The 15,445-nt window shown below is 34.2% G+C and overlaps 1 protein-coding gene across 1 annotated transcript in view; it reads left to right on the top strand.

Annotated features, from left to right (window-relative positions):
- Window positions 1–15,445, top strand: part of FBXO11 (F-box protein 11) — an 84,605-nt gene that overhangs the window by 67,832 nt on the left and 1,328 nt on the right. Inside the window, 11 exon segments of the mRNA XM_043603333.1 lie at window positions 5,979–6,196; window positions 7,388–7,473; window positions 8,333–8,427; window positions 9,403–9,525; window positions 9,614–9,699; window positions 10,689–10,765; window positions 10,855–10,998; window positions 13,292–13,402; window positions 14,071–14,178; window positions 14,526–14,634; window positions 15,267–15,365. Of these exon segments, the coding sequence (XP_043459268.1) occupies window positions 5,979–6,196; window positions 7,388–7,473; window positions 8,333–8,427; window positions 9,403–9,525; window positions 9,614–9,699; window positions 10,689–10,765; window positions 10,855–10,998; window positions 13,292–13,402; window positions 14,071–14,178; window positions 14,526–14,634; window positions 15,267–15,365 (1,256 nt within the window).

Below are 15,445 nucleotides of genomic sequence, written 5' to 3'. Positions count from 1 at the left end.
TATTCTTTTGGCTTGTCTTCTTCATCGTCTTTGTGTTGACAGCCCATGATCGGTAGGATAACATCACTGTGAATAATCTTTCTAAAATTTGACTTTGTTATCTATAGAACTTCAAAGAACATTAGAATAAACATTTAAAACTAGTTTCTATTCTGTCCACTTTCTTTAAATAGACATGTATTCTCTGAATTTTTTTCCTTTACTTGCCTGCTGACATACTTAGACTTTAAATTCCTATACTCATAAGAATTAATCATAAAAGATTTTGTACTCTTTTTATTTTAGAGAGTTGTTTTTGTAAAGATACTACATGCACTAGTATAAAGGACACCTCTAGGATTAAGTATGAACTCGTACAAAAAATGAGGGAATGAACACCTTTTATTTCAACCTGTCACCATTCCGTCATTTATATTCTTATTTTTCTCTTGTAAAGATTTGTAACATTTGCATTCCTATAGTTATTGGTGTGTATTTATTCTATATTTGTTTACCTTTAGTCCTTTTATAACAGTTTGTCCATTGCTTAATTTTTTTGATTCATCCTTTGTATGGCTGGACTTTGTCATTTAGCCATTTATTATTTGTTTTTTGGGTTTTTTTTTTAAGTTTATTTATTTATTTTTGAGAGAGAGAGACAGACACAGAATCCCAAGCAGGCTCCACACTGCCAGTGCAGAGCCCAGTGCCGGGCTTGAACTCACAAATTGTGAGATCACTACCTGAGCCAAATCAAGAGTCAGATGCTTAACCAGCTGAGCCACCCGCCACCCCTTTTATTTATTTTTAAAAGAGGGGTTTACAAGTATTGTAGCCTGAATTCTTACCACTTGAGAACACCTACCCCATTACCTTTTAACTTGGCTAAATATACACAGTTTTGAGTGCACTTTTTTCCCCTCTGAATTTTATAGTCATTTTTATATTTCTAGCATCCAGTGTAGCTGGCAAGTCTGAGATCATTCTGGGGTGTTTTTTTGTTTTTTTTTTTTTCTTTTTCTACTTCAGTATCCTTATGTAGGTTTTTGTTGATGTTGTGTTTTACTGGGTTTTTTTTTTTTTTTATTCCATGTGTTCCTTTGTTTAGAAACTTGGCTCTCTGTGTCCCTTACTATGTTTCTATAGTTCTTTTTTTCCTGTTTTGTTTCCAGTAGGGTTTTTAGCTCTAATTTTTAATGCATTTTGTTTTATGGAATTTTTCTAACGTACATAAAAGTAGAACAGTATAGTGAATGAATCTCCACATACCCGCTTTCCACTTCAACAGCTATCTCAATTCATGGCCAATTTTGTACTTAATCACTGTACTTAATCACTTTAAGTACAATTCATCTGTACTTAATCACTTTACTCTCTACTCTCTAGATTATTTTGAAGCAAATCTTGGACATCATCATATCATCTGTATACATTTCAGCATGTATCTTCAAAAAATGAGGATTCTTTATTTTTCTTTCTTTCATATAACCACAGTACCAGTCTCATTCTTAAAAACAATTTTTCTGTCATTGTTCACAGTTCCCCAATTATCTTTTTTTAATATTAAATCCATTCCAGAGTATTGTTTTGTATAAAATGTAATTAGAATACCACAGCAATACCAAACTGCTATAAAATTTTTTGAGACATTTATTCTTAATTTATGAATTTGACACATGACAGATGACAGAAATTTTGAAATTGCCCTCTCTCATTTTCCTTTACTTTGGATAATCTCCCTTAGATAGGAAGCATAATTTCATGCTTAGTGTGTTTCTTACTCACATTTACTTGTTGTGCCTGGGATATTTCTATGAAAATGATACGGAAATATCTCTTTCTTATGTTCCGTTCATGCCATTAGATCTCATCACTGTAGTATTGGCTAGGCTCATTGGAACCTTCAGCTATTTGGGGAAAACTACCTTGCTAAAGGTAGAAGATAGCATTTGTTAGGTTTCAGCACCTACTCTTCCTTATCCAGATTTTGCAGTATTTGGCAAGTGTTCTGTAAATAGTAGTTTGCATTGCAGACATTTATTTCAATGAAGATAGCATGCTTTTTTCCCTCTATTTTTCATTCTTGTTTTCTTTGAAGAGTTTTAAGAGAAATTCTTGAATGCCTTTTACTTTGTCATATTTAATAAAGACTGTTGTATTTCCAAAAAATTTTAAATGAAAAAGTCCTTCGCCTTTTATTTTTATATCAGTGTTAAGTTTTTAACTTTATAGAAAGTTAATTTTCAAAAATTTATGTTAATGTGTATGTCAAGGATTTAGAAACACTTGTGGTATCAAGTTAACAAGCCCTTATTTTATATATGGAAGAAGCTTGGGGTCCCTGGGCGGCTCAAGTCAGCTAAGTGTCCAGCTCTTAATTTCAGCTTGGGTCATGATCTCATGGTTCACATGTTCAAGCCTCGCATTGGGCTCTGCATTGACAGCATGGAGCCTGCTTGGAATTCTCTCTTCTCTCTCTGCCCCTACCCCCCTTTGTGTTGTCTCTCTCAAAATAAATAAACTTAAAAATGTATATATGGAAGAAGCTCTTAGCAATCTGTTATCTTTGAAATGATTTTTTGGGATTGTCCAACAAAACACCCTTGCTTTTGGAGTTTTGTACATATATGTTGGAGTTTTTGTGGTTTGCATCTTACAAGGCAAAGTAGAATTCTGTCTATATCCAACTTAATATTTCTGTATTATTAGGCTATTTTACACTAAAGGCATCTCTTAAAACATGCATTCCATTAAAATGTATTTTAAAGCAGAATTACGTTAACTGAACCCTTTAAGCCCATAAGAGATAGATTTCTTTGTAAAATTATTAAACTATAAGTCAGTCAATCATTGTTCTGTAATGAATGTAATAAAATGACAGTTGTAGCAATAGAGAGGCTTCTGGTTTTCAAAGCATGTAGTGGGGGGGCGGCTCCTGGAGCATGTGACTCTTGAGTGTAGGGTCATGAGTTCAAGCCCCACATTAGGAGTAGAGTTTACTTAAAAAAAAAAAAGTATGAAAGAAAATAATGTTTTTTTGCTGCTTCCTGTTCTTGAAAGTTATCCTCAAACAAAAAATACGGGTTACAAACACCGTCTTTGATAAAACCTAGACATTTTAACCTTTAAATTGCAATGTTGTAAATGACTGCATGCCTATGACCAGGGCAGCCAGTCCAGTTTAGAGCAGATTATAAAACCTTATGTTCAGGAAGATAAATTGATAAATCTGATGTGAATATAAATATATTCAAGTGTTTAAAGAACTGATCACAGGTTTAGGATAGAATTATCACTAGAGACCTAAGCAAAGGAGAACAAGATAATTACTAACTTCAATAAAAAGTTGTATGGCAAAGAATACGTAGTTGTACTTTATGGCTCAGCTCTGAGTAGCACAGTAATCTTAACCAAAATTGTGATATAACTACATTGGAATGATACAGTGTGAATGTGTGTGATGGGAGATAGAAATAGAAAGAGCTAAATTGTTACCTTCTATAATAGGAAGTCAGTGGATAATCCCTAAAACTGCAAGCTGAAGATACAATACAAGTTGTTTTTTGGATTTTTTTTTTTAATGTTTATTTTGAGAGAGCGAGCACAAGTGGAAGGGGGCAGAGAGAAAGGGAGAGACAGAATCCCAAACATCTGTGCTGGTGGCGCGAAGCCTGCTTAGGATTCTGTCTCTCCCTCTCTCTCTGCCCCTCCCCTGCTTGTGTGCCCGCTCGCTCGCTCACTCTCTCTCAATATAAATAAACTTTAAAAAAATAGAAAGATAGATAAAAAGAAACAGCTAACGAATGGAAACGGGGGCCATTAGATCAGGGAAAATGAGGAGAGGAGGCTGCTGTTTGCCTTAATAAACTTGTGGATCTAGTTGACTATCTTAGGGGTACCTGGGTGGCTTAGTGGGTTAAGTGTCCAACTCTTGGTTTCAGCTCAGGTCATGATCTCACAGTTTGTGAGTTCAGGCCCTACATCAGGCTCTGTGCTGATGGTGTGGAGCCCGCTTGGAATTCTCTCTCTCTCTCCCTCTCCTTTCTGTCCCTCTCCAACTCGTATGTGCTCGCACTCTCTCAAAGTAAAAAAATAAACTTAACAAAATAACAACAACAAATAAATTGCCTTAGTTGACTATCTTAACTATACAGAATCAAAACCTAAAGAAAACAGAAAGAACATCCCTGCATTTGAATCATGTTTAGTCAATACGTAGCAAAATATACTTGCAGTACTGTATGTTTAGTATAGTCAGTAGATGACAGTGAGCTGTTACTGAAATCTTTATGGAAGCCCAATAAGCAGCACATTTCCTTGCCACATTCTGAACAAATTAAGAAATAAAGCCATGAGGTAGCAGGAGGGGGCTGAAATAGCATTTTATTAACCCTTAAAGAGCTAAGTTGGAGAATACAACCTAGAACAAGAACTACATGGATCTGGTTGTAATTGCACCCCAAAATTAAATAGACTTACCCACTTAGTCCTAAGATTTGTTTGTGGAATAGTAGCAGAAGGCATGCTCCCTCAGGGCAGCTCACTTCTGTGAGGAAAAGAGTGAAGCTGAATGAGCATACCCAGTTTATTCTTCCCCAAGTTTACCAATCAGAGAAGTCATTCAACTCCCAACAGAAAGAAACTAGGAGCCTAATTGAACTCCTTTCTCAATAATGAAAACATCAGAAATGTGGATTCATTCCAACCTAACATTAAGTCCATTTGGTCTGAACTCTTTAAATTTCTTGGTTTTTTCTTTGATGCTCAGTTTTGCCATAATAGTCTGTATATATATCCATTATACATCCATTTTTATTTGGTGTAAAATCAAAGAAGATTTTCATATTTAAAGAAGTTATTTTTCAAAGTTACAGATAATTTGTACTTGTAGAAAATGAATCCAGAAACTACTTCTGAATGTTATTCTCAGAGGTGTGTCTTCTTAAAGAGTTAAATATATAGTAAACTATTCAGATTTACATCCTGTTTTTAGCCTCTACTAGATTTTGCAAAAAGTTAATTAGTTCTTACTTGAGTGTTTAGTGTGTGTGAAGTCCTGTATAGCTGCACCAGAAATTAGTATATTCATTTCTATATAGGAGCTTATGATCAGTTAGAAATGGATATGACCAATATGGAAGTAGTACAAAGCAGTACTTAGAGGTAGCATAAGAAAGTACTTAGTATTAAAGAGAATTTAAAGAATGGAGAACACCTTCAGTTTTTGAAGGGAGATAGACCAGGAGGTAAAGTGCCATCTTAGGAATGTCTTATTTTTTTCTCTTAATTATTTACTCTTGATTGGATCTTAGAATTTAGGATATCAGTATTACAGTAACTTTGACTCTCATTACAAGCAAGTGAAGCATGTCCAAAAAATAAAAAAAAAAAAAATAAGCATGTCTGTTACAGAAGATTTAAGAAATTAAGAGAAGTGTAAAGGATACAAAAAGTCATCCATAATACTTCTCAGATAATCATGCCCTCATATTTTTGTTTTATTCTTCAAGTTTTTCTTGAAATAAAATTGAGATCATATTTAATGTATACTATCTTAGATAGCATGTAGAGCATAAACATAAGTCTTCAGAAGGGTTTTATTGTCTCTGATTATGTCCTTAAGTCAACTTTTTAGAATTTGATTTCTTGGGGCATTTTTAACAAGGATTTATTTTATTTAATACGTAATAAGTCTTTGTTAAAGGATCTATATATTTATTGGGTAATGGTGTTTATTTGCATTTATTGAATAAATCTTTCCCTATTTTTCTTTCCTGGTTTTGAGTATACTCAGACTAATTAGAGAATTTGTAGTTCTGTTTTACTAAAATACTTAAATCTCTTCGTTTATCATTTGAAATTTAGTGTATATCTGTTTTATTCTTACTCAGCATTTCTGATACTTAATTTAGAGGTATACATTAAAAAGGTCAATTTTTTTAATGTCATTTCTTTTTGGAAGGTAGCCTTACCTACAGTTTAATTTCTGTGTTTTTCAGGGTTACTTTGAAAGTTGCAACATACACAGAAACAGAATAGCAGGCTTTGAAGTAAAAGCCTATGCTAACCCCACGGTGGTTCGATGTGAAATTCATCATGGGCAGACTGGAGGAATATATGTGCATGAGAAAGGAAGAGGACAATTCATAGAGAATAAAATCTATGCAAACAACTTTGCAGGTGTATGGATTACCTCAAATAGTGACCCAACAATAAGGTATTTATATGTAATTATGGATGGAAATTACTTTATCACATTGTTTTGTGTTGTAAGAAAAGTCAGGATACTTAGCTTTAACTCTCAGTGTTTTTCCTAGACACCTGACTGCTGTAAAATAGATTTTCCTAGTAAATGTCTGTGCATCTGAATGAGCATAACAATTGTTTTTATTTTAGGGTGTTAGTTTTTTAGTGATCTAAACCATGCATTAATAATATTTTATGAACAATTGCAAATGCTGAGATTTTTATTTTAAATTTATCAAACTGCATTATAAATGGATACGTAGAGCCATGAACTTTCTCTTGGAACCTGAATGATCTTGTCTTCTCTTTTTGTCTGAGAGCAGGTAGCATAAATCAGGAAAGTCGCTATCTCAAAGATTCTTGGACAGAGAGTCCAAGAATAACAAAAAGTCAAAACTTTCCTTTAATAGTTCCTACCACTCCCTCTGGCCACAGTAAGGAAACAAACAGATACATTCTGAAAGGCATTGACTAAGACTGTAAAACAGAACTATTATAATTTGATCAATGATAATTTATTTTTAATTGCCAAGTTTTATTTTCCACTGGCTTTACAAAAGTAGATTATGGGATTTCCATCTTGTTAATATTCAGCAAATGTTTCCAGATCAGCTAAAAAACAGTTCTTCTCATTGTGTTAGCTATTTTGAGGGGGGATTTTTAAGAATGTTATTTTGGGGGTGCCTGGGTGGCTTGGTCAGTTAATAAGCGTCCAACTTTTGATTTTGTCTCAGGTCATGATCTCAGGGTTCATGGGATCAAACCCCACATCAGCTCTGCGCTGACAGGGCAGAGCCTGCTTGGGATTCTCTCCCTACCCCCCCCCCCCCGTTTCTCTCCCACCTCCCCCCCCCCCAGCCCCTGCTCGTGTGTACCCATGCTCTCTCAAAATAAATATTTTGGGGAAAAAAAGAATGTTATTTTGTCTCAAATACCAGGAGGCTCTTCTAAGCTTTAGGTCTTAGAAAGAACTGCAAGGGAATTTAGAAATCATCTAATCTGAGTCCCTCATTTTACAGATTAGGAAACTGAGGCCCTTAGAAGATAAATAATTTTTTAAGGTCACATGATTATGAGTGGCCTTAACAATTTATTGTGTAAAACAAGTAAGCTTGTAGATGTTTGAATAGATGTTTATTTTTTTATTATTTATTAATTATAGGGGAAATTCTATATTTAATGGAAATCAAGGGGGAGTTTACATCTTTGGTGATGGACGAGGCCTTATTGAAGGAAATGACATTTATGGTAAGCATGTGGTTTTGCTGTATACAGTCTTGGAGCTTGGCCTTTCTTCTTGACATTAACACAGTGGACCACTTTGAAACCATCCAAATAGGATAATTGATCCAGTTTCTTTAAACTCTCAATAAAGATTATTTCTGATATCTATTTACTTAATAGTCATTATTCACTTAACATTTACCGAGTACCCATTGTGTACCAATCACTATGCCAGATTATCAGTGATGAAAATATAAATATGACCTTAGTCTCAGAAGTATCTACAGTTTCCTTAGATTCACTTCATTAACTTTGGTACTAACTATAAAAGGAAAATACTCCTCATTAAAACTTTTTGAGATATTAATTCAGCACACCATTATTAGGTGTCTGTATGCCAGACACTGATATGTTCCTGGGCTTTGTCTTTTGCTAATACGTAACATAAAGCTTACTTAGTTTCAGGCATTATTCTGAACACCTTACCTGAATTAAGTCATATAATATTCACATCAACCCTGTGAAGTAGACACTATTAAATATCCCCACTTACTGATCAGGAAACAAAGGTACGATGAGGTTAAGTATCTTACAGTCACACAGGAAGGTAGAAATCCTGGGATTCAGAATTTGGCAGCCTGACTTCTGAGTGTCTACTCTTACCATTATACCCATACTGCTTACAGTTTTTCTTTTTATACTCCTGGTTCCCTTACTTTTTTTTAATGTTCATGGACCACAAATATCTTTCTGAATATGACATATTCACAGACTAATGCTTTTCCTAAAATTGTAAAAATGTTTAACTACTTTGTAATGCAAAACTCTTACTGTGTTGCACTAGGCTCCTTATGTTGACATTGTAACTTTTATTTTTAAATAGGCAATGCACTAGCAGGAATTCAGATTAGGACAAACAGTTGTCCAATTGTTCGACATAACAAAATTCATGATGGCCAGCATGGTGGGATTTATGTGGTAAGTTAATGAATATAGTTCTAGAATGCCATGCATTAAAACCAAGAGAGAAGGGGTAGGCCACATTCAACTTGTAGAGTATGAATTTATGACTCTCTTTAATATTTATACAATAAGATTCTTGTTCTTTCTGCCGGTATATATGAATAACTTACTTTTATAGTGTGGGTAGTGTTCTGTAAAATTCAGTCAACTGACTGAATTTAGGCATAGAAGTATCTTCTTACTAATTTTTTAAAGTTTTATCTATTTAAGAAATCTCTGCCCCCCCAGCGTGAGGTTCATGACCCTAAAAAAATCAAGAGTCGCACGCTCTTCTGAGCGAGCCAGTCAGGTGCCCCTAGACTTGAATCTTTTTGAATATTTTTTGAAAAAATTTTCTCATTTGAATTTATGTTGAAACATAATTGAGCATCTTACAAAATTGTAAAAACATCTATTAGTCCTATGTCTTCTGTTACCATGGTGTCTGAAACTGTACAACCGATTCAAGTGAGAAAATGCAGGAAGTTTTAGAAAGGTCCTTGTGTAATGCTAGGTGTGACTCTAATTTTTATTTTCAGTTCTAGAAATATCCATATCTTAAATCTTCTCAAAAATTTTAGTAACCTAAGACCTTTTTTTGAATTATTTCATCAGTAATAAATTTGAAATAACTATTAACTTACTAAATGAAAGATAAGTTTTTTTGCTGAAGAAAATTGAATGCTACTACTCTTTCTATAATAGATTTAAAAGTACAAAGCCGCATAACAGTATATAAACTTCTGGAGCTTAAATTCGTGTAGAGACTACATAAAAACAATGTAATCATTACCTCTTTAACCAGATTAAAAAATAAAAATTGAGATTTTTTTATGATAACTGTTTTTAAAGGGGGAATATAAACTATTTCTAGAAGATATATATGTATGTATATATTGTAATGTTTCTAAAAGATATGTATTGTAATTTATTGTAATAAATCTCATTTAGCATGAGAAAGGACAAGGAGTAATAGAAGAGAATGAAGTTTATAGTAATACTCTGGCTGGGGTCTGGGTGACAACTGGCAGCACTCCAGTACTGAGAAGAAACAGGATACATAGTGGGAAGCAGGTAAAATTATTTTGGACTCTTATTTGGGAAACACATTGTTTGGTAAACACTTTCTTGTCATTTGAAAAATAATTTTTTTTAATTTCAGGTTGGCGTTTATTTTTATGACAATGGACATGGAGTGCTAGAGGACAATGATATCTATAATCATATGTATTCAGGGGTTCAGATAAGGTAAACGTTTTCACATTTTGCTTTCAGGAAAAAATTGGGTGGGAGTATGTGGGGCATGTAGAACTTTCCTTGTTATTTAATGCTCAATCTTTATTCCTCCATATATATATATTCACTCTCTTATCACATGCTCAGCTTTGTCAGAATATAACTTCTCTTGAATGACCTGAAGATGGTAGCCAGTGGCACATATGCCTGCCATAAGTGCACATTTCCTCTGTTCTCCAGTGTAACGGTTGTAGTTGCCAGTGTACTCCATCATACTTGGAAAAGTGGAAGGCTGTATAAAAACACTTATGAGCTATACCTGGCATGTTGTAGGCACTCGGTAGATGGGAGCTTCTTTTTTTACACTATTTCTGTAAAATTAATAGTTTTTTAAATCCCTCTTTCCTGTATTTTAACAGTTTTAAAAACTGTAATAGTACTTAAATTCAGCCCTTCATTTTATATATGAGGGGAGCATGCAGTAATACTCGTTTAATCTAACTTCCCTCAGTTTAGTTTGTATATTATTAGGAGACTGTATAGTAGTAATATAATCTATAACTAAGTGTATTCTATAGTAAATAGAATTAAGCAAAATTAAATCAGTGTCTTTACCAATAAATTTTCTCAGAGCATTTTGGAAGGATGCCATTGTTACATTTATTCTTACTGTGATTAGTATGAATTTTTCCACTGTTACCTCACATAACATGGATAAGAGAGTAAAGGCAATTTATTTTTTAACGTTTTTATTTATTTTTGAGACACACACACGCGCACACACAATGTGAGTGGGGGAGGGGCAGAAAGAGGGGGACACACAGAATCCGAAGGAGGCTCCAGGCTCCAAGCTATCAGCACAGAGCCCAACACAAGGCTCCAACTCATGAACCACAAGATCAAGACCTGAGCCGAAGTCGAATGCTTTAACTGACTGAGCCACCCTGGTACCCTGGGAGTAGAAGCAATTTAAATGGCATTATTTTCTATTGTATCCATAGGACTGGAAGCAACCCCAAAATTAGACGTAACAAAATTTGGGGAGGACAGAATGGTGGAATTCTTGTTTATAATTCTGGTACGTTTAATCTTTCATCTTTTTCTCAATGCTAATTGCCTTTAAAATATACTTTCCAAATAACATAACCTACATTTTTACACTTGTAGGTCTAGGCTGTATAGAAGACAATGAAATATTTGACAATGCAATGGCTGGAGTCTGGATTAAGACAGATAGTAATCCTACACTAAGAAGAAATAAAATCCATGATGGAAGAGATGGTGGCATCTGTATATTTAATGGGGGTCGAGGTATCGTTGTTAATTTTGCATTAGTAAAAAATCAAGTTTTTCATTATTCTTCTTCCATATCTTTAATGATTAGTGACATTACCAATTAATATGTTATAAATGAGTGAATCTCAAGTTTATTTATCAGGTCTTGAGATGGTGTAGGAGATTAGTGCCTAGAGGTAAAGGAGACAAATGTTAACATAATTTTTTCTTTTTTTCTTTTGTAGCCATCTTGACTATGCCAGTTGTTAGGCTTTTTTAAGGTAGAATTTGTTTACATCCTCTCTCTGGACTTAATATTTAGAATAGTTATAGGATTATAATAAACCTCAAAGTCCAGTTACATAACTAGATGAGAAATTAATTGGGTCTGTAAATATATGAAAATGTCTGTAGTAAAGAAATATTGCTTTGTAACTGTTTACAACTGTGTTGGAGAATGGAATTAATGAAGCCCAGCGGGCATGCCTGGTTTTGTATACATAAAGGTCAGCTCAGTTTGCATTGAGGCAAAAGTTCCACAGTCCCTGCCCCTTGCAAATGCATGTTGCTTATAGAGAGAGACTAGGGGAGAATGTCAAATGCAAATTTATCATCATTCCTGAAATGTCAGTAACCCAGCACTGTAAATATCTTATACAGGATAGCTAGTTATTGCTACAACATACCAGTCAACAAAGTTTACTACTACAGCCAAGCAGTGATGATTCCATTAATGACAGAGACTCTGAAGGAGCTTAGAATTTAGTAATAAAGTAACATATCTGATAGGAGTATTTACAAGATATAACGAGGAAACACAATACAGTGGATGGTTTTATTTGTAAGGTGTTGAGAAAAGGTTCATGGAGTAAAATCACTCTTGAGCTGTGCCTTGAAAAATAAGTATTCACAGGTCAATGGGGTGGGGAGGTCATTCCAGGTGTAGAAAGCATACTTATTTCAGTTTCATTTGTTCTGTACATATTAACTGAATACTCATGTACTAACAACTGTGATACTGATGCTAAAGATACAATGCTAAATAAAAACAGTACTACATCCAGAAAGTTTATAGTCTAATGGCACATTAAAACAAAAGTCTAGAAGAAACAAAGTGGTTTAGTAAGGCAAAGAGGTACTGAAAGGTGAGCCTAGAAAAGAGGCAGAGCCCAAATCTTAAGAGACTTTGTACATGGAATTCAGACTGGATCTTAGCAAAAGCAAACTTACAGATAGGGACTTGAAGCAATTTAAGGTCAAGACTGAAATACCACAGATGGGTCAAATGTCTACAGAAATAAAAACCATGTTTCACGTCTTCAGGGAGCAGAGAAACACTAGTACACAACTAATAATTGTCTATACATAATTATAGGAGTAATATAGCTTAATATTTTAGTGCTGTGTACTTTTACATATAGTAATTCATGTGATCCCCATTATAACCCTATATGGTAGGTGCCATTATTCCCATTTTACAGATAAGGACGTGGAGACAAAGAGTAGGTAAGTAATTTACCTATTCAGAGCTAGGAGGAGGTAAAATCAGTGTTTGAAGACCAAGTCTAATAATTTCTCAGCTCACTATCGATCATTATGTTATACTCCCAGAAGAGAGAATAAATTTGATGGAGAGAAACTAAAAATCTTCCAGAGGACGTGACATTAGGAAGAAAGAGGGTAGGACATTCCGGAATGAGGAAATAATACAAACCAAAGCATTAGAGATAAAAACGTAGAGCATATTCAAAGCATAGGTAATGTAGGAAGACAGAATAGGTTGGGGAATATTTTGAAAGGCTTTAAATGGCAACTTAATTTTAAACTTTATTCTGAAAATACTTTTTAAGCAGAGAGGTATGTGATAAAGCTGTAGGTAACTGGGAAAAATAACAGCAAAAGAGACTGGAGTAAAAGAAATCGGTCAAATAATGATTATTATAGTAATGGCCAGAAATAATCAGGGCTTGAATGAAAACACTGAGGGTGCTGCAGAGGTTCCAGAAACATTTAAAAGGAATTAATTTTAATTCAGTATTTTTAGTGAGAAAAACTATGTGCCAGCCACTGGGGATGCAATGGTGAATGAACTGCACATGGTTCCTGCTACCATGGGATTTCCAGTTATTTGTTAGTATGGTTACATGGCAATTTTCAGTTAAGTCTTACATTCCTTTGAATTACTAATAAACTTTACTTTCAGCTGAAAAGTTAGTCCTGTGAATTTTATACAATGCAATAAGAAACTAAAAGAATACTTAAATACCACCAAAACACCTGGTAAAACTTGTGTGCATTAGTCTTAATCTGAGGAAATATTTTATTATAGGTCTCCTTGAGGAAAATGACATTTTCAGGAATGCTCAAGCAGGTGTTCTCATCAGCACTAATAGTCATCCAGTCTTGAGGAAAAACAGAATATTTGATGGATTTGCTGCAGGTTTGTATTTTCTTTTGTTACCTGTAGCTTGTTTTCTATAAAGTGTTTGATTTTTAGTCTATTCTCATTCTCTTTTGCTTACTAACTAAAGGTGTAAATTGTATTACAAAAGTGGCTGAATGCCTATCAATTTACAATCCTTATTAGAGTACCCAATCCAAGTTCTGGATTCTTCTACTCTAAGCCCAACTTTTAAGAAATGTCTCTCTTAATATCCGGTAGTAATTATGAAACAATTGGGATAGAATGCAGGCTTGTACTACAGACAAATTCAAGCCCTCTGGCCTCACAAAGTATTACGCATATATTTCAACTTTTTGCCAATGAAGATGACAATTATTTTTATCCCAAATAACCATTCAGCTCCTTTTTTCTTCATGTGTATAACTAATGGCTACCTCACCATACTTCTGAGCGTTTATCCTCTTCTTAGTTTGCAAAGAAAGTAGTAAGTTATGAACCATCTGTAGCATTGCTCACTTTGGCAAGGAGAGTGGACTAGTAACAGTGGAAAATAAGTGTTATTCTCAAGGACTCTAACATTTCATCTTATTCTTTAGATATTAAGAGTTAATACACTTGTTAGTTTTTATTTGCTGTAGTGCAGGTTTCTTTTAGGAAACTGTATAATGTGATGATGTATCTACTGTTTGTAAATTTTACTTCAGGTATTGAAATTACAAATCATGCGACTGCAACACTAGAAGGCAATCAGATTTTTAACAACCGGTTTGGAGGCTTATTTTTAGCATCTGGTGTTAATGTGACAATGAAAGGTATGTTGGAGTCTGCTCTGCCTATAAATATAGAAAATACACCATGAAAAAATAATGGTATCAGAAGCCATTGGTATTTGACTGCTTTGTCAGTCTACCAAGGCCTGTTTTCCTGTTTACCAAGACTGCAACTCACCTATTTTCTAAGTTTCAGGTTGTTCTAAACATTTGGAATCTCTTACACAAGGAAAATCCTTTAAGGTGTTTTACTCAATTGGCTAGCCGCCTTTAAAGATCTTAAAAAGTGACTCTTCTTTAAAATAATTCTATCATCTATTTTTATCTTAAGTCTTCTATATTTTGTCTTTGTCCTCTAGAATTTTACTTATTTTTTTCTTTTATTACAGACAACAAAATAATGAACAATCAAGATGCCATAGAAAAGGCTGTTAGTAGAGGCCAATGTTTATATAAAATATCAAGTTATACCAGCTATCCCATGCATGATTTCTACAGGTATATTTCTAAATTACTTGAGTCTTGCAAAGGGGGAGTTCGTGATTTTTCTTTTTCTGTGTGTGTGTGTGTGTGTGTGTGTGTGTGTTTTCTTAACTGGCAATACCTAACATTTTTAGATCTCTTTCTCTTAAGGCAGAGGAAATGGGGTATTTGCCAGTGGAAAGAAAATATAACTGTGAACTTTATATTTGTCCACATTGTGTTTTGTGGTCAGTCTACTTGAGGATTGTGTGTTGGGGACCATAAATATGAAAATATAATACTGCAGTAACTATTCCTATCACTAGAAAGATGGAACACAATGCTTATATTGTTTGCCTAGGAGTTTCAAAGTAAAGCTGTCATTAAGTGTTCCATATACCCTAGTCACTGAGTGGTTTTTGACTCCCTTCTCCCCCAAGTTGATTCAATACAGACTTTGATAGGTTAAATTGCAAATCAGTGGCTTTTCTCAGAAGACACAGGAGATTCACTTATTACATTTAAGTCCTTTTGCAGAATTAATGTGGCATGGGGCCACAAAATGGTTTTGGTCCTCTTTTCTTGTAAACCAAAGGTCATAGGGTGAAATACCATGTTTTGAGGAAATCTCATGTTCAAGAAAAATAATGTAAGCTTTTGCTTTTTAGATGTCACACTTGTAACACCACAGATCGAAATGCCATATGTGTGAACTGCATTAAGAAGTGCCATCAGGGACATGATGTAGAATTTATTAGACATGATAGGTATGTAGCACACTTACTTGCTCTATTACCCACTTATTTTCCCCCTCACTTTCCTAATTTTTGGGTTTTCATTTTGCTTT

The sequence above is a fragment of the Prionailurus bengalensis genome, chromosome A3 (assembly GCF_016509475.1).
Source record: "Prionailurus bengalensis isolate Pbe53 chromosome A3, Fcat_Pben_1.1_paternal_pri, whole genome shotgun sequence".
Lineage (NCBI taxonomy): Eukaryota > Metazoa > Chordata > Mammalia > Carnivora > Felidae > Prionailurus > Prionailurus bengalensis.
The sequence above is the reverse complement of the archived record's forward strand: the minus strand, read 5'-3'. Positions and strand labels throughout refer to the sequence as shown.